Source organism: Capricornis sumatraensis, chromosome 10 (assembly GCF_032405125.1).
Source record: "Capricornis sumatraensis isolate serow.1 chromosome 10, serow.2, whole genome shotgun sequence".
Taxonomy (NCBI): domain Eukaryota; kingdom Metazoa; phylum Chordata; class Mammalia; order Artiodactyla; family Bovidae; genus Capricornis; species Capricornis sumatraensis.
In genome coordinates, this window is record NC_091078.1 from 41,327,475 (window position 1) to 41,348,345 (window position 20,871).

Sequence of the window (20,871 nt, forward strand, 5' to 3'; positions counted from 1 at the left end):
ACTATGAGGTACCCGACACTTCACTGTACTCCTCTCTTTTGGAGCCGCGGAAATTGATACTTTCAACACTCCAGACTTTAGTCCAGTCTCCCCAGCTCGTATCTTCGGCGTCCTCGCTGCCCCGAGCTCAATCAACCCTTCTGTCAGCTCACCGCGCCAAGACCTTGGTCCAGGTTTGGGGACAGTTCAAAGAAAGAGGGAAAAGATGGCTCAGCTGGGGAAAGGGATAAGAATAAGGTGGCCTGTGGCTCGGTCCAGAAATGCCGGTCTTTTTTAGGCACATGGGAGGGAGAAAAGTTTCCTTTGTCAAACTAGTGACCACGTGGCGCTATGGCGGTCACCGGCAGCAATCCCATTAGACTGCCAGGCGCGGACCTGGGGACGTGCCAGTCACCTCCTGCGCTGGTCAAGGGGAGCCCCGAAGAGTGGGGGCACCGCGGGAACACATGAGAGAGCCGATCTGGAGGACACAGCAAGGCCTAAGAGGGTAGCTCCGGGAGCTGCGCGTAGGGCGGGGTTCCCGGCGGTGGGTGGATGCGGGATGTGGGATGCGGGATGCGGGCCGCGGGGTTCCCGGGGTGGAGGCGCCAAGACTGAGGTTCCGGGGTGGGAGTGCGGAGGGCAGGTTCGGAAAGCAGTGGGGTACAGACCGCGGCCTTCCCAGGGTGGGGGCGCGGAGGGCGGAGCCCTGGGAGTGGGGCGGGGCTTGGGGAGCTGGGCGGGCTCGGAGGCGGGGTTCCTGGGGCGGCGGAGCCCGGGCTCCCGGGGGCGGAAGGGCGCTGTTCGGGGGGCGGGGCGGGGGCGGTGCTCGGGCCTCCCGGCGGGGGCCGGGGCCGTGGCCGGGGGCCGGGCCGGGGCGGGGGCGGAGAGCTGCGGGCAGGCAGGGCATGGCGTCCATGGCGGCGGCGATTGCGGCCTCGCGCACGGCAGTCATGAGTGCGAACCGGCCTCTGGACGACCGGGAGCGGAAGCGCTTCACCTACTTCTCGTCGCTAAGCCCCATGGCTAGGAAGATCATGCAGGACAAGGAGAAGATCCGGGAGAAGTACGGGCCCGAGTGGGCGCGGCTGCCGCCGGCGCAGCAGGACGAGATCATCGACCGGTGCCTGGTGGGGCCGAGCGCCCCGCCGCCCGGCGACCCCGAGGAGCTCGCGCGCTTCCCCGGCTTGCGCGGGCCCACGGGCCAGAAGGTGGTGCGCTTCGGGGACGAGGTAGGTGCGGACGGGCCGGCGTCCCCTCCACCCCTCCCCGGCTACGGGAGGCGCCCCCGGCCGGGCAGACACCTGCCGGCTAGCAGCCGTCCCCTCCAGACGCGCGGGCAGGGGCTGGAGAGAAGGCGCAAGCACCCGGGTGGGTGGAAGGGGCGGCCTGGAGCCGGAGGTCGGGGGCTGGGGGGGCTCCCCGGGGGAGTCTGTGGAGAACCGCCGAGCGAAGGAAGGAGGTTCAAGACCCTCCATCTAGACCTTCCCCGGCGGGCCGCAGGGGACTGGAGACTTTTCCCAGAGCTGGAGGCAGTTGCTGGTAGCGAGGCAGACCAAATTGGCAGCAACAGGGGATTTTTAAGCCAGGCCAGCCTAGGTTTTATTCTGCCATTTAGCTGTATGGCCGTGGATGACCTAACCTTTTAGAATCTCAGGTACCCCCAAGAATAATAATACCCACCCCAACCCTGCTAGGAAAGGTAGTCAGCATTTTATACGTAATAATATTATTAATATTTGTGATGAGTTGTGCGGGGAGACTGAAGTTGTCAAGCAAGATAACAAGAATAAAGAGGTGCCTTCCAAGATTTCCCAAAGCCTAAGATGTTTCCGAGTGAGCCCCATGTGCTGTTTTGTTTTGGGAGTGAGTGTGGTGGCCCCTCTTTTCCATTGAAAAACACTGGATACGTTTAAATGAGCTGTTGCAAACCTTTGGTACATATAAGGGCATGTCTGGGCCTCTGACCTAGACACTCTGCTGGGAATTCTAGACGGGTGGTCACTGGAGGAAGAAACTCTGAAGCTAGAAAAAACTCAGAGATGACCCATGGAAAGTCACAAAGGCCTGAGTGTTCTGTGCTGCTCAGAAAGTTGGCTTTTTCCTGGAAATGTGTTTAACTAAATCCTGTTTGGTGCCAAATTTGTGGCTCCTGGGCTTTTCAAACTCAACTTTTGGTCTAAGTCGAAAGCAGCAAGCAGTATACAATGAAATTCTCATGCTTTGAGGCTGCAAGGATGAGGGGCCAAGCTTGGAGATTTTCTGAGGAAGTTGTGGACTGCGGAAAGAATTCTAGTGGAAATGAGGTTTTAATCTGATTTTTCGGCGTGGGTGTGCGGAAACATTGATTAATACAAAATGCTTGTGGTCATAAACCCACTTTATTGTGAGGGATGTGTGAGAGGCAGAAATATGCTGCCCACATGGCTTTATTCTGACAGGATGAACAGTCATCATTGGATTTTAAACTCTAAAGGCTTTGCCAGGAAAAATGAGGGTGTGGTAACGGAAGGGATGAGAATATACGTTTAAAATGTAATCCCAGAGCTGAAACATATTCATCTCTAAAGATGTTTGCAGTGTTGGTGCTCAGATTTGGGTGATGGAAAAGCAGGCAGCCCCTCTTGGAAATGTAATGAGTAAATAAACTGTGAGAGGAAATAAACCTGCAAGTACTTACAGATGTTGGAGAGTCACTGTCATTTTCCCTTAACTAGCTGTCTGGCTAAGAATATCCACAAAGGCCTGCGCCATGTGTGACCAAGTGAATTGTGTACTCTGATTCCTTAACTGGGTACCGGACTGAGCCATTTGTGAATTTGTAAACCCAAAGCAATTTAACAGCCAATAGAACTTTTTTTGTTGTGGTACTTGCGTATTCTTCCAGGAGCACAAGAGCCCTGTTTTTCAGAACTGCACTCAGCTTTGCAAAAGCTGCCTGGGAGCATGATCTGCAAACCTCCTGCCAGGCTCTCAGCATGAGTGGCAGAGACACAGTGAGTTTGAAGAAAGGTACAGAGGAACATTGCCCAGAGCTTTTTTGTCTTTTTGGCTACAGTGATTTAATCCCACTAAGGAGTTTAAAGTGTGTTACATCGACTTGGCACCAGAGTAGACTTGGTGGTCTCATGCCCAGGAGTACGGTTGTTCTTGGAGGAGGGTTGGCTCCTGGGCGCAAGGGGTGATGATGGCTGCTGGACAGAGTAGCCTGAATAGGTGGCCCCAGGCTTACCCAAAAGGGCCCTGAACCATACTGAGTCAGCCGCTCTGTCCCTTCCGGTTTGATCTGCCTTCAGATGTAGTCTCTGTGGCCTCCACAGCCAGTCTTGGAACAGAGAACGCTCCTTGGCCTCCACCACTGCCAGCTTCCACAGTTGGCTTATTGAAGGATGGGTGCTCAGGTGAACCCCAGCTCTTGCTTTAGCCAGTGTCTGACCTTGGATGACAGGCAGGGTGGGCCTCGTAAATACTTGGGAAAGACCATCTGGGATACTGGGCTCCCAGGGCCTTTTCTAAGCTATAATAGGAGGCACCTGGGCTTGGTTGTGAGTCTTGGGTTTGCTTTGGCTCCCCATCAGCTAACTTTTTGACTGTGGTAATTCATTAATGTCTCTGAACTCCTACAGTGGGAAGAACAGTAACAGGATGATAGTAGAGCTTATGTGTAGGAAAGGCCTATGGGATTAGAAATGGCTGCTGCTGCCAATGGCGAAAATGTCATTATTGTTAGCTGTAGTCTGTCAATGTCCACTTTTGAAAATCACTATCATGAAATAAATTTCTCCCACTGCTAAGCTTAGAGTTGGCCGTGTAGAGTCCCACGTGAGAAGGAGCTCTGCTCTGATGAGCTGTGGGGATTCACCTTGGGGCACATATTGAAAGCTGGGCTTGCTCTGTCCACAGTGTGGACGTGAGGTGCCCTGACTCCTGATCAGCCATTATTCCAGCCTCAGATTGTGCCCCCCTTTCAGCTATCGTGAAGGACCAGGACATCGCCTATTTCTCTGAATACCCTCTACCCTGTCGCCAGTAACATTTTTGCATCCCAGACAGCCACATTTTAGGTCAGATCATGTGAATACAGCCTTCAGCTGTGACTGTTATCCAGTCATTGTTATGTGTTGCAGGAACAAGCAAGTGGAAACTTGCTTGTGTATTGATGGTCATGGATCTTGGTGGCAGGGAGTGTGGTCAGGGCTCGGCTCACATGTCCAGTTGACACATATGGGGCTGCTCTTTGTGGGACACGTGTGGCAGCATGCCATCTGTGTGTTCGTTTTTACGTTTGCTGTCTGTAAAGCAAGAGGACCAGTGTCCAGGCCCAGATCCACCCTTGCTGGGAGGACGAGCCTGACGCAGAGAGGGAGGCTGGCTGCCTGCCTTTGAGCATGGAAGCCGTGAAGGGTTCTATCAGGTTTTTGGTTCTTACCGCCTTGGCAGTCAGCCGAGTGACTATCTCCCTAAGCCTAGTATGTTACACACTAGAGCCACTCATGCTTTAGGGATGCTTAACCTTCCTGGGTGGCTCAGTGGTAAAGAATCCGCCTGCCGATGCAGGAGACGCAAGAGATGCAGGTTCAATCCCTGGGACGGGAAGATCCCCTGGGGGTGGAAATGGCAACCTGCTCCAACATTCTTGCCTGGAAAATTCCATGGGCAGAGGAGCCTGGAGGACTGCAGTCCATGGGGTCGCAAGGAGCTGGACATGACTGAGTGACCGAGCATCCCCAGCTAACCGGCCCTCTCGTGCTTACAGGCCTTGCTTGGAACAGACAGGGACATTGGACTTGCCATTTGCATCACGTTTGGTCTGAATGTTAAGACATGTTTGCAAATAGGTGCTTTCAGGAGTTTGACTTGCCCTTTGCTTCTCAATTCCTGCCTTCTTCCTACAGCAGTAAAAGTCTGGGGAATGGCTTATTTTGGGAGATGAAGAGCTTTCATCTAGGGAGATTTAGGTATCACTCCAGTCTGCTTCCACAGCTTCCTGTTATCAAATAGCAAAAACAGAAAACAAAACCCTGACTTTCTAGGCATGCTTAGCTCTTTGCTCCCTGCCCTTACTCCCAGACTCTTGCCACCAGTCTAGCAGGATCTGAGAATTCAGGGTTCTGAGCTCTGTGCCACAGCTATGCTCCAGATAAGCCATAAGTAGGTGAACTCAGAAATTTGGGCAGCCGGAGTGTTGATTCTCATGGACCTACTTGCCTGTTTCACCTCTTTATAAAGTAAGTGGGGCTGGGCAGGAAGGATGTTTCCATGTGCCAACCCCAGGCACTGGGATTTGGATTTTGAGTGCTGGAGAATGCGGGTTGTAAGCCCTGGAGCCAGACAACTCCACCTCCTGTTCAGCAGCTTAATGACCAGCTGCTGTTGGAAGGAGGTGTTCCCCCAGCCCGTGTGTCCCTCCCCCTCCTGCAGGAACCAGAGGACTGGCTGGCTGCTTTTTCACTCCACCTGGCCTTCACCTCCTTTTCTGGGGCTTCCTGACTCCTGCAGGAAGCCGGGAGATCTTCTGCAGGCCTCTGAAGGCCCCTCAGTTTTCCACAGCCCCACTGCCTGTCCAGCTCCTGCTCCCCCATGGCTGGTGAAGCACCCTTCCCTGAAGTGCTCAGGAGGAGGGGGTCAGTATGGAGCCCCCCAATCAGCAGACTTTGATGAGCTGCTGGCATCCAGGCCATGCAAAGGGTCACTTTGCCCTCTCTCCTTAGGGTCTAGGCTGGACAGCCTAGGTGTTTGTGTTTTAAAATAAACTAATTAAATAATTATACAGTTTCCAAACTGACATACCTGTGTGTGCGTGCATGCTAAGTTGCTTCACTTGTGTCCGTCTATTTGTGACACCATGTACTGTAGCCCGCCACGCCTCTCTTTCTGTGAGATTCTCCAGGCAAGAATACTGGAGTGGGTTGCCATGACCTCCTCCAGGGGATCTTCCCAACCCAGGGATCTAACCCACGTCCCCTGCATCTCCTGCATTTCAGGTGGATTCTTTATCACTGAGCCACCAGCGAAGCCCAGCATACCTGTATGTTACTGTTAAAAGTTTCAAACAGTGCAGAAGCAGCATTATGAAGCATGTGGTAGTCCTTCCAGAACATTCCTCAATTATTAAATCTTCGTCAGATTTGAGTTTGGTTGGCTCTGTGGCTTCCTGATACAGGACTTGTGATGTGTGAGATCACCTCTTTCCCTTTTGCTTCAGCAGCTTGGCTTTTTATTTTTCAGCCTTTGGGCCCCCAAATGAGAAATTTGAGAGTTACTTTTTCATTGTTTGGCCTTTTATTTTTAAGAAAGGTGGAATGTGTAATTGTGAATCCCACACATCTGTCTGGCAGATGCATGCATTCTTTAGAAAAGATGACAGGGTGGATGTGGTTTACCATGTCCTGGCGCCTGTGCCCCGGCTCCAAGCAGGAGTTGAGAACGTGGCCGTGGGTCCGTGTCCACCTCCACAGGCCGTGAGGAGGAGGCTGTGGGTCTCTTCCACAGGCTTCCCTTTGCAGACAGATAGTTCTCTGTCTAGAGAGGCACCTGGCCTGGGACCCTGCATAGCTGGTGCCTCTGGAGGAGGAAGGGTATTGAAACCTTCACCCTGGGAGCTGAGGCAGCCACACTGGCTCCCCCTGGCACCCTGGCACCCCCCACTGTGGGTGTGTGGCCCAGTAATTACCAGGGAACAGGTTTTGCAAAAAAGTGAAATGACTTGCTCCTTGTCTCCCAGGGTGAGGGGCAGAGCTGGGAAGCCTATTGGCACATCAAAAGTCATCTTGAAATTGACGGGAGTTACTTTAACATTCTAAAGTAAGAAAAAATAATCCATTTCTCAGAAAAATAAATCAAGGCCAGACCTGTCTTCAGCTTCCTACTCCGCTCTCCTGTTTGTTTCCTTTAACTCTGCCCTGCCACCTTCCTGTAACCACCTTGGGACCCAGCTTTTGTTTCTCGTAAGGTCTGTGGAGGCCTGAGTTTCTGTACTTGTGTTCATGGTGGAACCTGCCCAGTAGTTAAACTGTAACTCTTTTTCTGTTGTCAGAACTGCAGTTTCATACTTCCACTGATGGAAACCGTCTTATCTCAGCAGAATTAAATGTATGCAATCAGTTCAGTTCAGTTCAGTTCAGTCGCTCAGTCGTGTCCAACTCTTTGCGACCCCATGAATTCCAGCACGCCAGGCCTCCCTGTCCATCACCAACTCCCAGAGTTCACTCAGACTCACGTCCATCGAGTCCGTGATGCCATCCAGCCATCTCATCCTCTGTCGTCCCCTTCTCCTCCTGCCCCCAATCCCTCCCAGCATCAGAGTCTTTTTCAATGAGTCAACTCTTCGCATGAGGTGGCCAAAGTATTGGAGTTTCAGCTAGCAGGTCAAAGGGGAAAGCATGGATTCCATAAGTATATAAACAATAGTCCCTAAGAATAAGCAGTTGGTTAAAAAAAAGAGCATATTCTTCTCCCTTACTCCTTCCCTTTGTTTTTTTAAGTGGACTTTATTTTTCAGAGCATTGTTAGGTTCACAGCAGAACTGAGCAGAAAGTACAGAGGTTTCCATATATCCACCTCCTTAGACATGCACAGCCCCTCCCCCTCACAGAATCAACAGCCCCTGTCACAGCGGTGCATCTACTATAATCAGTGAACCTACACACCATCACCCAGTTCATAGCTTACATTACAGTTTTTTTTTAATTTATATTTTCCACTATTTTTTAATAATCTATTTAATTAATTTTTGGCCGCGCTGGATTTTAGTTGCTGGGCCCGGGCTTTCTGTTGCAGTGAGCAGAGCTGGGGGATTCTCTGCTGTGGGGTGCGGGCTTCTCGCTGCCGTGCCTTCCCTTGTTGCAGGGCTCAGGCTCTAGGCACTGGGCTTCCCTAGTTGTGGTGCGTGGGCTTAGTTGCTCCGCAGCATGTGGGATCTTCCCGGATCAGGGATCGAACCCGTGTCTCCTGCATTGGCAGGCGGATTCTTATCCGTTGCACCACCAGGGAAGCCCTATAGTTCACTCTTGATATTGGACATTCAGTGGTTTGCACTAATGTTTGAGGACACAATTCCATCCTTATATTGATAGTACCATACAGAGTATTTCACTGTCCTAAAAACCCTGTATGCTTTTCCTGTTCATCCCTCTCTCCCCTCCAGTCCCTAGCAACTGCTTATCTTTTTACTACCACCATAGTTTTGCCTTTTTCAGATGACATATGGTTGGAATCATGGAGTATGCAGCCTTTTCTGATTGACTTCTGTCACTTAGTAATATGCATTGTTTCCTCTGTGTCTTTTCATGGCTTGATAGCCCATTTTTCCTAGCACTGAATAATAGTCTATAGCCTGAATGTACCACAGTTTTCTTAGCCATTCATAGCCATTCACCCATGAAAGGACATCTTAGTTACTTCTAAGTATTGGCATTTATGACTGCAGCTGCAATAAGCAGCCATGTGTGGGTGTTTATGTGGACCTAAGGAGATCAAACCAGTCAATCCTAAAGGAAAGCAGTCCTGAATATTCATTGGAAGGACTGATGCTGAAGCTGAAGCTCCAATACTTTGGCCACCTGATGCAAATCATTTGAAAACTGACTCATTTGAAAAGACCCTGATGCTGGGAAAGATTGAAGGCCGGAGAAGGAGATGACAGAGGATGAGATGTTTGGATGGCATCACGGACTTGATGAACATGAGTTTGAGCAAGCTCTGGGAGTTGGTGATGGACAGGGAAACCTGGCGTGCTGTAGTCCACGGGGTCGCAAAGAATCCAACACAACTGAACAACTGAACTGAAGTTTTCAGTCCATTTGGCTAAATACCAGCGAGTATGATTCCCTCCCTTCTGTTTTTAACATGCTCCTGTGAATTTGAGGTACAGACTGACACTAAGCAGATCATCAGGAAGAAGGTGCTTGATGCAGGATGTGCCAAGAGGCCCAGCACAGCCGACATCCCTGAAGGGATGAGACAATCAGCAACACAGGGAGTGTCTGTCCCACTCCTGCAGGCTCTGCCATCTGAGCGTCATTTCTCTAGTTTGGAGTATTTCACAGTTTAAACTTGTTAACTTTAAGCCAAAATTCCACCATCTATCAATCAACTGGAAACTTCCCCCAATTTATGGACTTAGGAGGACAATGATAATGTATGGTTCCAGTGAGCACTGCTTCTGAACCACTCAAGAAAAATTAGATGTATTACTGGGGAGCTTAATGGTTGGGATTCTAACTTTAAGAGACTCAGCCATCTAGGTGGCAGGAGAAATTTAACAAACAGCGCACCATATTTTGAATCTACGACATCAGAGTATTTATGATTACATACTTACTGTAGTTATGCAGAGGCATTATTAGAAATGCGGTTGCAGTAGTTGTATGTAATCTTTGAACTCTGGAAAGAATGAAATGAGAGCAGCCTTTTAGTTCAGTTCATTTCAGCCCCTCAGTCGTGTCTGACTCTTTGCGACCCCATGGACTGCAGCACACCAGGCTTCCCTTTCCATCACCAACTCCTGGAGCTTGCTCAAACTCATGTCCATCAAGTCAGTGATGCCATCCAACCAGCTCATCCTCTGTCGTCCTCTTCTTCACTTGCCTTCAATCTTTCCGAGCATCAGGGTCTTTTCCAATGAGTCAGTTCTTCTCATTAGGTGGCCATAGTATTGGAGTTTCAGCTTCAGCATCAGTCCTTCCAATGAATATTCAGAACTGATTTCCTTTAGGATGAACTGGTTGAATCTCCTTGCAGTCCAAGGGACTCTCAAGAGTCTTCTCCAACACCGCAGCTCAAAAGCATCAATTCTTTGGCGCTCAGCTTTCTTTATAGTCCAGCTCTCACATCCATACATGACCACTGGAAAAACCATAGCTTTGACTAGATAGAGCTTTGTTAGCAAAGTAATGTCTCTGCTCTTTACTATGCTGTCTAGGTTGGTCATAGCTTTTCTTCCAAGGAGCAAGTGTCTTTAAATTTCATGTCTGCAGTCACCATCTGCAGTGACTTTGGAGCCCCCCAAAATAAAGTCTGACACTGTTTCCACTGTTTCCCCATATATTTGCCATGCAGTGATGGGACCGGATGCCATGATCTTAGTTTTCTGAATGTTGAGTTGTAAGCCAACTTTTTCACTCTCCTTTCTCTTTCATCAAGAGGCTCTTTAGTTCTTCTTCACTTTTTGCCATAAGGGTGGTGTCATCTGCATATCTGAGGTTATTGGTATTTCTTCCAGCAATCTTGATTCCAGCTTGTACTTCATCTAGCCCAGCATTTCTCATGATGTACTCTGCATATAAGTTAAATAAGCAGGGTGACAATATACAGCTTTGACGTCTCCTTTCCCCATTGGAACCAATCTGTTGTTCCATGTCCGGTTCTAACTGTTGCTTCTTGACCTACGTACAGATTTCTCAGGAGACAGGTAAGGTGGTCTGGTATTCTCATTTCTTTAAGAATTTTCCAGTTTGTTGTGATTCACAGTCGAAGGCTTTGGCTTAGTCAATAAAACAGAAGTAGATGTTTTACTGGAACTTCTTGCTTTTTCGATGATCCAGCAGATGTTGGCAATTTGATCTCTGGTTCCTCTGCCATTTCTAAATGCAGCTTGTACATCTGGAAGTTCATGTACTGTTGAAACCTGGCTTGGAGAATTTTGAGCATTACACTGCTAGCATGTGAGATGAGTGCAATTGTGCAGTAGTTTGAACATTTTTTGGCATTGCCTTTCTTAGGGATTGGATGGAAAACTGACCTTTTTCAGTCCTGTGGCCACTACTGAATTTTCCAAATTTGCTGGCATATTTAGTGGAGTACTTCAACAGCATCATCTTTTAGGATTTGAAATAGCTCAGCTTGAATTCTATCACCCCCACTAGCTTTGTTTGTAGCGATGCTTCCTAAGGCCCACTTGACTTTGCATTCCCGGATGTTTGGCTCTAGGTGAGTGATTACACTGTCGTGGATATCTGGGTCATGAAGATCTCTTTTGTACAGTTCTTCTGTGTATTGTTGCCACCTCTTCTTAATATCTTCTGCTTCTGTTAGGTCCATACCATTTCTGTCCTTTATTATGCCCATCTTTGCATAAAATGTTTGTTTGGTATCTCTGATTTTCTTGAAGAGATCTCTAGTTTTTCCCATTCTATTGCTTTCCTCTATTTCTTTGCATTGATCATTGAGGGAGGCTTTCTTATCTCTAAAGCAGCCTTTAGACGTGATTTGCTGAGGCCTTTAGAGCTGATTTGCTTTGTGCCATAAGGGTGGTGTCATCTGCATATCTGAGGTTATTGATATTTCTTTAGCAGCATTTAGACGTGATTTGCTGAGGCCTTGCAGTGTTTAGGAGACTATTTGCTTTGGTTACTATACTGATGACACAGAGCATGGTTTTGCCTGCTTCAAAGTGGGGTGGGTGAGAACCAGCCCAGAAAACCATGGGCCTCTTGTGAGAGAAGCCAGCATCCAGGTTGGTTTACTAGAAATCCTTACTTGGGAATGATGAGAGCCATGTAGCAGTATTGATTGAGGCCACCTCTATAGGTGGGGTGGCCTGGACACAGAGGTGGATGCCTGAGCCTTGGAGGTCAGCACGTGCAGCCTGTGTGGCTAGGTGCCTCCATGAGAAGCGGGAGTCAGGTGTCCTGTGGAGGACTGAAGTAGGTGAGCTGCCCATGGGAACAGCTGCATTAGAATGACTTAGGGAGTTGCTGGATCATAACCAGGTGGCACCAGTGGCCAAGAATCCGCTTGCCAGTGCAGAAGATGCAGGAGATACAAGTTCAGTCCCTGGGTCGGGAAGATCCCCTGGAGGAGGGCCTGGCAACCCACTCAAGGATTCTTGCCTGGAGAACCCCAAGGACAGAGGAGCCTGGCGGGCTACAGTCCATGAGGTTGCAGAGAGTTGGACGTGACTAAGCACACACACAGGGAGCTGTTGGTTTTCTATGACTATGTCGGGGGGACCCACAGCTTCTGGCTGTTAAAACAGCACCCTAGGTGATTCTGATTTACAGCTCGATCTGAAACCTTTAAGCGAAGAGTGCTCTTTAGAGAGCCTTGACTCTGATGTCTGTGAATGCCACAAGCATGGACCCAAGACCAATAAGGACCTAGGAAGTGGCCATCCCCTCAGGCTGCCTGGGACAGGTGTGCCAGAGAGAAGGCATCTGCAGAAGTTTTCTCAGGTGGCAGAGTGGTCCCCAGCCTGTCCCTCAGTGAGGCCTGGAGAGGAAGCAAGACTCTCAGAGTGCTTCGGGGGCCTCCAAAGCACATCTTTTGACTGTTGTAGTCAAGGCACGTCTCCCTGTCTGCCGGCTGCTAGTGACCTGGTTTTGTGGAGGGGAAGCTCAGGGTTGCTTTGTAATGCCCATGCTCCTGGCCCTGCTTCCTCAGGCTGGCCTCTGGGCCCAGCCGAGGGTCATCCACTGTGGATGCTGCCATCCACAGGTGCTGTCCCCCCGACACTGGAGGTGAAATGAAGTTCATTGGCTCTGAAGTTGGGAAGGAAGTTATAAAGGAAGAAATGACTCATTAGTATCCAGTCCTAGAGGAAAGGCTAATATTTACAATATTTCACCTTTTAAATGAATTTAAGTCCAGAATTTCTCACTTTAGAATAATTTTGGAATAGTCATGACTTTTACAGAGAAACCAACCCATTCTAGATGAGTGACTGTTGCCAAATAATTTCAAAGGCAAGATGACCAAAATCCTTAAAAATTTTAATAGTGAAAATTGCATCTAGTGTAGAATGTAGTGAGTTTCAGGGTGTCTGGTATTGGTTGCAGCTTGTGCCGTGTTGGGAAATGTTCAGCATCTGGCGTCAGGGCAGTGAGGGGAACATTCCTGCTGTGGAGCACCCACTGGTTGCCATGGAGATGCTCCCCTAGGTGCCGTCTAAGCCCCAGGGTGGCTCACGGAATCAGAGCCAGTCAGGGAGGTGCAGCAACCCCACTGTGTGTTGTTACAGATGCACTTTCTATCTTGTAAGTACAATGGATATAAGTAATGTCAATAGCATAGATAACAGGAAGACAGACTAAAGTAATTATGAAATGATGTTTTTAGTATTTGTTACCCTTGTCAGGTTTTTTTTTGGGGGGGAGTGGGGAGGGGTCACTTTTTTTTTTTGAAAAATAAATTAATTTTCAGAGCAATGTAAGGTTCCCAGCAAAAGTGAGTAGAAAGTATAGATTTCTGACACACTCCCTACCGTCACACATGTGCAGCCTCTTCCAAAACCACTGTGTCCACCAGAGTGTGACATTTGTCACAGTGGATGAGCCTACGTGTCATTATTGCCCTGAGCCCATAGTTTACACTGCAATTTACTCTCGCTGCTGTAGCTTCTGGGCTTTGAGAAAAGTATCCACCATCACTTTATGGGAAATAGATGGGGAAACAGTGGAACAGTGTCAGACTTTATATTTTTGGGCTCCAAAATCACTGCAGATGGTGACTGCAGCCATGAAATTAAAAGACGTTTACTCCTTGGAAGAAAAGTTATGACCAACCTAGATAGCATATTCAAAAGCAGAGATATTACTTTGCCGACTAAGGTCCGTCTAGTCAAGGCTATGGTTTTTCCAGTGGTCATGTATGGATGTGAGAGTTGGACTGTGAAGAAAGCTGAGCGCCAAAGAATTGATGCTTTTGAACTGTGGTGTTGGAGAAGACTCTTGAGAGTCCCTTGGACTGCAAGGAGATCCAACCAGTCCATTCTGAAGGGGATCAGCCCTGGGATTTCTTTGGAAGGACTGATGCTAAAGCTGAAACTCCAGTACTTTGGCCACCTCATGCAAAGAACTGACTCATTGGAAAAGACTCTGATGCTGGGAGGGATTGGGGGCAGGAGGAGAAGGGGACGACCGAGGATGAGATGGCTGGATGGCATCACGGACTCAATGGACGTGAGTCTAAGTGAACTCCGGGAGTTGGTGATGGAGCTGCAATTCATGGGGTCGCAAAGAGTCGGACACGACTGAGTGACTGAACTGAACTGATCCATCATTACGGTATATACAGAGTAGTTTCACTGTCCTAAAAATCCTCTGTGCCTTCTCATCCCTCCTTCCATTTAACCTTGGCAACCACTGATCTTCTTACTGTCTCTATAATTTTACCTGTTCCAGAATGTCGTATAGTCCAAGTCATATAATACATTCAGTTTTTTTTATTGTAAAATATCCATAACGTAAAGTTGACCATTCTCACCATTGTTTTCAGTGTACAGTTGCTACACTCACGATGTTGTACAGCTGCCACCACCACTGTCCCTTTCTAGAACCTTGCGGTTCTGATGCCGCTGTGCGCCCAGCAGCCGGAGAGCCGCGCCTGCTTGCCAGTGCTGCTTGGTGCTGGGGTCTGCAGCCAGCCAGGGGCTGACGTCAGAGCTTCAATCGCATTTTTGTTTGGCATGTTTATTTTTGTTAAGTGCTTTATTATTTTTTTATGAGCTTGGAACTGCAGAAATCCAAGGAATTTGCCCCTTGACTCAGTTTCTTGCTGGAGCAAACAAAAGATTATTGACTTGACATCAAGTTGTGGAGAAATCACAGGGTGCCCGTCTGTCTGAAGCCCTTTTGGAATTTCAGCCAATACGAGCTGCAGCCACTGGAGCCTGCTGGCTTACCATGCTCCAGGCTACGTCTTTGCTCCTAGGAGTCTTTTTCTTTTTTTTAAACAATAACTAATTCTTTATTACTCCATGAGTACATATACAAATTTTAGACATCTTATCCATGTCAATCAGAGATGACTACCAATAAAACTTTCCTTTCATGTTTGTTTATCAGGTTTTATAAAATATATTTCCTGTTTCCCAAATTCTTCAGCAAGGAATTATGAGGAATAATTCTTTTAAGAGTATACAGTATGAATGAGAATGATCAAATATAGCTCAAATGAAGCATTGTTGTAGAAAGTGTGTTTCATTGGTTCCCTCTTTTACTCCTGTTCAATTTTTTGTGTGTTTCATGTAATCTTATTTTTATCATCTTCATTTTTTCTTTCATTCACAAAATTACCTAAGGAGGAATACATTTATAACTTGTATATGTATATTGGTAGGGAAGAAGATAGGCCAGGATTACTGTAGAAAAAAGCTGGAAAAATAGAAAAGAACGTTGTTCCTAAGAGTCTTGCACTCATTCACCTTCCAGACCCCCAAACCTTCTTACTCTGTTCTTTGCAGATTTCAAAGGGACTCAAGCTGCATAATTAATATTCAGAGAATTGGTCATATCACATGAGAAGGAATGTGTCCTGCTTTCACCAGTGATCCTGCCCCTGCTCTGTCTCTGCCTGCCCACTGAATCTCCACGCACCTCCTCTGTCCCCTGAGGTAGCCACTGGGTGTCCCTCCCCTGGACAGAGGGAACACATTTGCCAGTTGGTTTCCCTTTGTCCTTTTTTCCCTGGTCCAAATCTAGAATAAAGGGGACTTACATCCCATCAGCCTCCTTTATTTTTCCCATCTGACAAACTCTTTCTTGTTGTATTGCTTCTAAGAGGAACTTAGAGAGTCCTGAGATTATAGAATTTTAAGGACTTTCAGGTCATTTAGCTCAACTATACTTTTCTCCCACTTCCTGACCACACATACCTGGACTCAGGGCCCCCTTAGCTGAGACTTGTTAGCTCACGTTTCTACTTTTGGAGGGACAGTTTGTAAATTGAGGCATAAACGTGGGCTTAACTGCACAATGGGAACACAGTGGCCCATGTTGCCTCACGTTTTAGAAGTTTTGCCTGAGAGTCAGGAGTGATAGGAGACATAGCTTAGAGATTGAGCCTGGGAATGGAGTTTGTACTAAAAAAAAGTGGGCCCTTTGCAGAACTGGGCCGCCTCCTGGAGGAGGGGAGCCAGGTGACCTACCTCTAGGGGCAGGGAGTGCTTCTGGGTGGGAAGACACCATGTACCTGGGGTGCTTTATGCAAGGACAGTCAATTCAATTATCTAATCCCATTTTCAGTCTGGATCACCCAAGATATCCCAGTTTTTGGTTCAGAAAATATGATCCCCAATAGAAGCTAGGCGCAAATGAGACATTTGCTAGTATATGAATACAGGTGGAAGGGTGGAGAAGCGGCCAAGGGAAGGAGATTTTTACAAGCCTTCGTTTAGGCTGGTGGATGCAAGGTCAAATTCTCCTGACTATTTTGAAGGGCTCCTTTTGTCCTGTTCTGCTTGTGAGGGTCAGAATGATTCTGAATTTTCATTATAATTGCATTTTCTTCATTGATTTGCTGATCATTGCCTTTCACATTTCTGGGAGGCACTTACCAGGATTCGGGGTGGGGCTCAATTTAAAAATTGGGTACTGGTGTTAACTGCAAATAATTTTCTGACATTCTTTTCACTGTTGTTCAGCTACAAAGTTGTGTCTGACTCTTTGAGACCTCAAGGACTGCAGTGGGCTAGGCTTCCCTGTCCTTCACCATCTCCCAGAATTTGCTTAAACTCATGTCCATTGAGTCAATGATGCCATCCAACCTTCTCATCCTCTGTTGTCCCCTTCTCCTCCTGCCCTCAATCTTTCCCAGTATCAGGGTCTTTTCCAGTGTGTTTGAAAGCATTCCTTTCATATGTGACCTCATTTAATCCTCACAACAACCCTGCAAGGCAAGTGTGATTCTCCTTTTACAGATGAGAAAACTGAGGCACAAAAGGCTAAGTCATCATCCCCTGGCCACATGGCTAATCTCTGGTAGGGCTGAGGCCTGAGCCCAGAAGCCCTGTTCCCTTTCTGCTCAGCTTCCCTGTCACCAAGCTTGTCCTGGGACTCCCCGGCATCCATCTAATATCTGCTTGGCAGGGGACAGACATGCCTGGGCAGCCTTGGTCCGCAGAGTGAGGGGAAGCCAGACCCAGAAGGTCAACACATTCTCTGCAGAGTGTGATGACGTCAGGATTGTTCAGAGCCAGGAGTTGGGATTCTTCCTAAATTTTGGTTCCCCAATGGCCTTGGGTGGTTGTTTGCACAGGGTATGTTTGGGTTTGGATTTCAGATTTATTCTTGAATTTTTATTTCAGGACATAACTTGGCAAGATGAGCACTCTGCCCCTTTCTCCTGGGAAACAAGGGTAAGTTGGATTAAATTTAGATTTGTTTATCTTTTATAAAAAGTGATGTGGTTAGGTATTTTCCTTTCAGCACTTAGGAGGTCAGATGCACCCCCTGCTGGTAGGAAAGGAGAGGCGGTGGGGCAGGGCCTGTGCTAGGTTAGGTGATAGATTTAAAGTGAGGGGGTTGGTGGCACAAGGGTCCATATGACAAAGCCTTGAGGGAAGCTTTTGGAGGGGGTGGGATAAGAGCAGCTTTTATTAAAATGAAATCAGAAGGGCAACAGAGACAGCAAGTTGGGTGGATGAGGGGGCAAGAGTGCGGATCCATCAGAATTGCCTGGAAGAGTCAGTGCTAAGGCAGAGAGTCCTGAGCGTGGAAGAGAGGAGGGAGAGACTGTTCTTTGTACCTTGTGAAGCTGGAATAGCCAGGGGATACACACTGACAACCCAGCCTGGATCCCTGAATGCTGGTGTCCAGTCATTCATTCATTGCTATCAGTGTTATTGTTGCCGAAGTTGCTTAAGAGTATCAAGCTTCACTGGGTTGATCCATTTCCCCATTCTCCCTAGTTGTCCCAGAACAAGTGCATTAATAAGTAGCAAAATGACCAAGAGGTAGGTGTCTCAAATCCAAGGAAAAAGACCAGGGTTCTCTGAATTCTAGGACACTTGCTGCTGTGTGTTGGAGGGTCCTTTGCCTGATGGAAGTGATCATAGTGGCTCAGTGCCTGGACTGGGGCTTAGACTTGAGGTCAGATCAGGGCTTTCAAGCACTGATACTTGAAGGGACTGGTTCTTGTCCCTACAGTTGTTCATCCCAGTAGAAATGGCCTCCACGGGGCTGTAGGAAGGGTGGGTCAGAGTGGGATGAAGCAATGAGAAGGTCTGCAAGTGACTCAAGTCTGAGTGGCCCTCACATGGGGGTCTGTGTCTAAGAATAAATGACGGACTTGACAAGGGCCTCCGCGGACCCGGACAGCTGGCATCCTTGCCCCCAGTTGGCGCTGTAACCAACACTGACTGCCCCAAGTGATGCAATGCCCCAGGATGAGGAAGCCTGTGAAAGCCAAGGTGGCTCTCATGTGAGAGTAGAACGCGGCTTTTGAGAATACTTAACTGAACTGAGCATTCCAGTGTTCTTGCCTGGAGAATCCCAGGGACGATGGAGCCTGGGGGTTGCCATCTATGGGGTCACACAGAGTCGGACACGACTGAAGTGACTTAGCAGCAGCAGCAGCAGCATTAATGCAGATGAACATGTTCATTCAGCAAGCACAGGCTCCTGCCTTCAGGGAACCAGAACGATGGGTCCTAAACGTCCTAAAAATAAAGATGCAAACGTCTGCATCCTGTGTGTCTTTTTATTTTTATTTTTTTACTTTTCTGAGGCAGATGACCTAAGTCTAATCAGAGGGCAGGCCGAGTGACATAGTTGTGCCTGGAAGCTAAATCCTTCAGGGTATGGACACTGGTTAAGGGGTGGCCGAGGGCGGGTGGGAGGGAGCCAGGGATACTGAGGAGCAGCCTGGAACTGCAGTTTCAGAGCTCTGAAATCCAACAACAAATCCCTTGTCCAGTAACAGGGCAGAGGGAGTTGGAGATGGGTGGAAAGTACGTCGCCACATTGGCATTCATCAGGGCCGCCACCGTGGGACCCCAGATGGGGGCCTGAGAAGCGCTAACCCTGTAGATGATGTCTCGTAACAGGCAGATGGGCAGTCTGCAGGTCGGAGTGGACAGGGGCACAGAGGCAGCACAGATGTTCCAGGACTGGGCCATAGGTTTCATGATGTCTCAGTGACGAAGACTGAGAAATCGAATTAGTTAAAGTGCCCCAGCCCAACGTGCATTATGCTCCCCTGAGGATATCTGCTCTCATAAGAATTCAGCTTGTTAAATGTTCCCGAGTCAGCCCTTTGTGGGATGGGCTGTTTCTTATGTTACTAACACAATGCAGATGACATTCTGGGACAAGGAGGGGGCAGCGCCTGGGGCAGCTGCTGTGAATGAGGCTCAGTGTGGGAACAGGTGCCTGGAAAAGGTCTCTAGAACAAAGTGTGCTGACATAATCCAGCATGGGTTACGCTTGTGCTGGTGTTAATTGTCACAGATGGCATCCAGGTCTCCTGGGAACCTGCATAAATCGAGAAGGCTTGGTAGAATCACGTCGATTTGTTTTGCCCATTTTAACTTATATCTTTTCAGTAAAAGGTATAGTCTTTGTGGCTCAGAATTCCATTTCATGTTCCCTTCCAATGAGAGAACCAGCTTATTTCATGAACTGATAGTCTCTCTCTGTCCTCACCTGTCTGTCTGAGCTCTCAAAGTCAAACTTAGGTGGTTTAAAGTCAGGACTTTGTAGAAGTAACAGAAAGTGTTCCAAGGTGCAAAGGACCACACCCCTACCCTGTCCTTACCAGTCAGCATTCCACATTCGCCTCGCCCCAGCCAAAAGTCGAGTGCCTGCCCCCCTGAGCTGTCACACTCTTCCTTAGGACTTAGAGACTCGTGAGAACTTCTTTGGAGAGCTGCTTGCAGGAGGCAGGTTAGCCAGGGCAGGGTGGCCCTGACCTCCAACTGCAGGGCTGGTGGCCCTTCATCATTTCAAATCTTTGATACATGACAGACACCCCACTGTTTCATGGTTTGAAACGTTCGTTTCTTTGCTTCTGATTCTGTGGGCCAGTGGTCTGGGCAGGGCTCAGCTAGACTGTTCTTCTGCTGGCCTTTCCATGGACCTGTTACCAGACAGCTAATGGGAACCAGCTGCTCGAGGATAGCCTCTCTTCCATTTTTGGTTGGAGCCACATGTATCCAGTGAGCTACATGGTACCTGAAGAGTTCCCCTGGGTGAGAGTGCACACTGACAAGGCCTTCCTAGTCCTAGGCGTGGGTATCAAAGTGTCCCCTCTGCTTTGTTCTGCTGGTCTAATTGAGGCCTAGTCTAGCTCAGGTTTGGGGTTTGAGGACATGTATTGCAGCTTCTGATGGAGAGTTGCAGGGCATTTGTGCCATTCTGAATCTAAGGCTCTGACAGCCCTGACACCAGGTCGTTTCATTTGATTATCTATTGTCCACTGACTTAAAAAATTTTTATTTTTAAATTTTGTTATAAAATATACCTAACATGAAATGTACCATCTCAACCATTCGTGAGTGCGCACTGGCATGCAGTCATCGCCACAGTCCGTCTCCAGAGGTCTGTCATCTCCTTAAACTGAAACTCTATTCCCTATAAACAGAAACCCCCCTTCCCCCTCCTCCAGCCCCTGGTAGCCATCCTTCTACTTCCTGTCTCTATGATACCATTCATTGATTTTTCAAAAATTCAGTAGACATTGATTATACATCTATTCTGGGTCAGACATTATGCTTAAACTCAGAGATGAGTAATCACTTGCTCTCAGAAAACAGCCCAGTGTGGGGATGAGTGCATTTGGGGACAGGAGGACAGCTTTAGGCACACAATCACTCCTTCAGTTATTTTCCCTCATGCAGTTAACACATATCTACATGCACATTGGTAGATATGATCTCATGCCTTCTGCAGCTGTTCACTTCACCGATGTTTTTCCCTGTTTTCTTTTTTTGGCTGTGCCACACAGCATATGGGATCTTAATTCCCTGACCAGGGATCCAACCCATGCCCCCTGCCTTGGAAGCACAAAGTCTTAACCATTAGACCACCACTTCTGCAGACATTTAGTGACGGCCACTCAGGGCCTAGCTCTTTCTCGGCTCTGACTGCAGAAAGGGGGACTTCCCTGGTGGTCCAGTGTCTAAGACTCTACTTTCAATTCAGGGGGCACAGGTTGGATCCCTGGTTAGCAGCCACC

The 20,871-nt window shown here is 48.3% G+C and overlaps 1 protein-coding gene across 1 annotated transcript in view; it reads left to right on the plus strand.

Moving 5' to 3' along the window:
* Window positions 1-887: 887 nt before the first annotated feature.
* C10H1orf198 (chromosome 10 C1orf198 homolog) overlaps window positions 888-20,871 on the plus strand; it is a 34,891-nt gene continuing 14,907 nt past the window's right edge. The window contains exons 1-2 of the mRNA XM_068981989.1: window positions 888-1,211; window positions 17,003-17,053. Of these exons, the coding sequence (XP_068838090.1) occupies window positions 888-1,211; window positions 17,003-17,053 (375 nt within the window). The remainder of the gene's footprint in view (window positions 1,212-17,002; window positions 17,054-20,871) is intronic.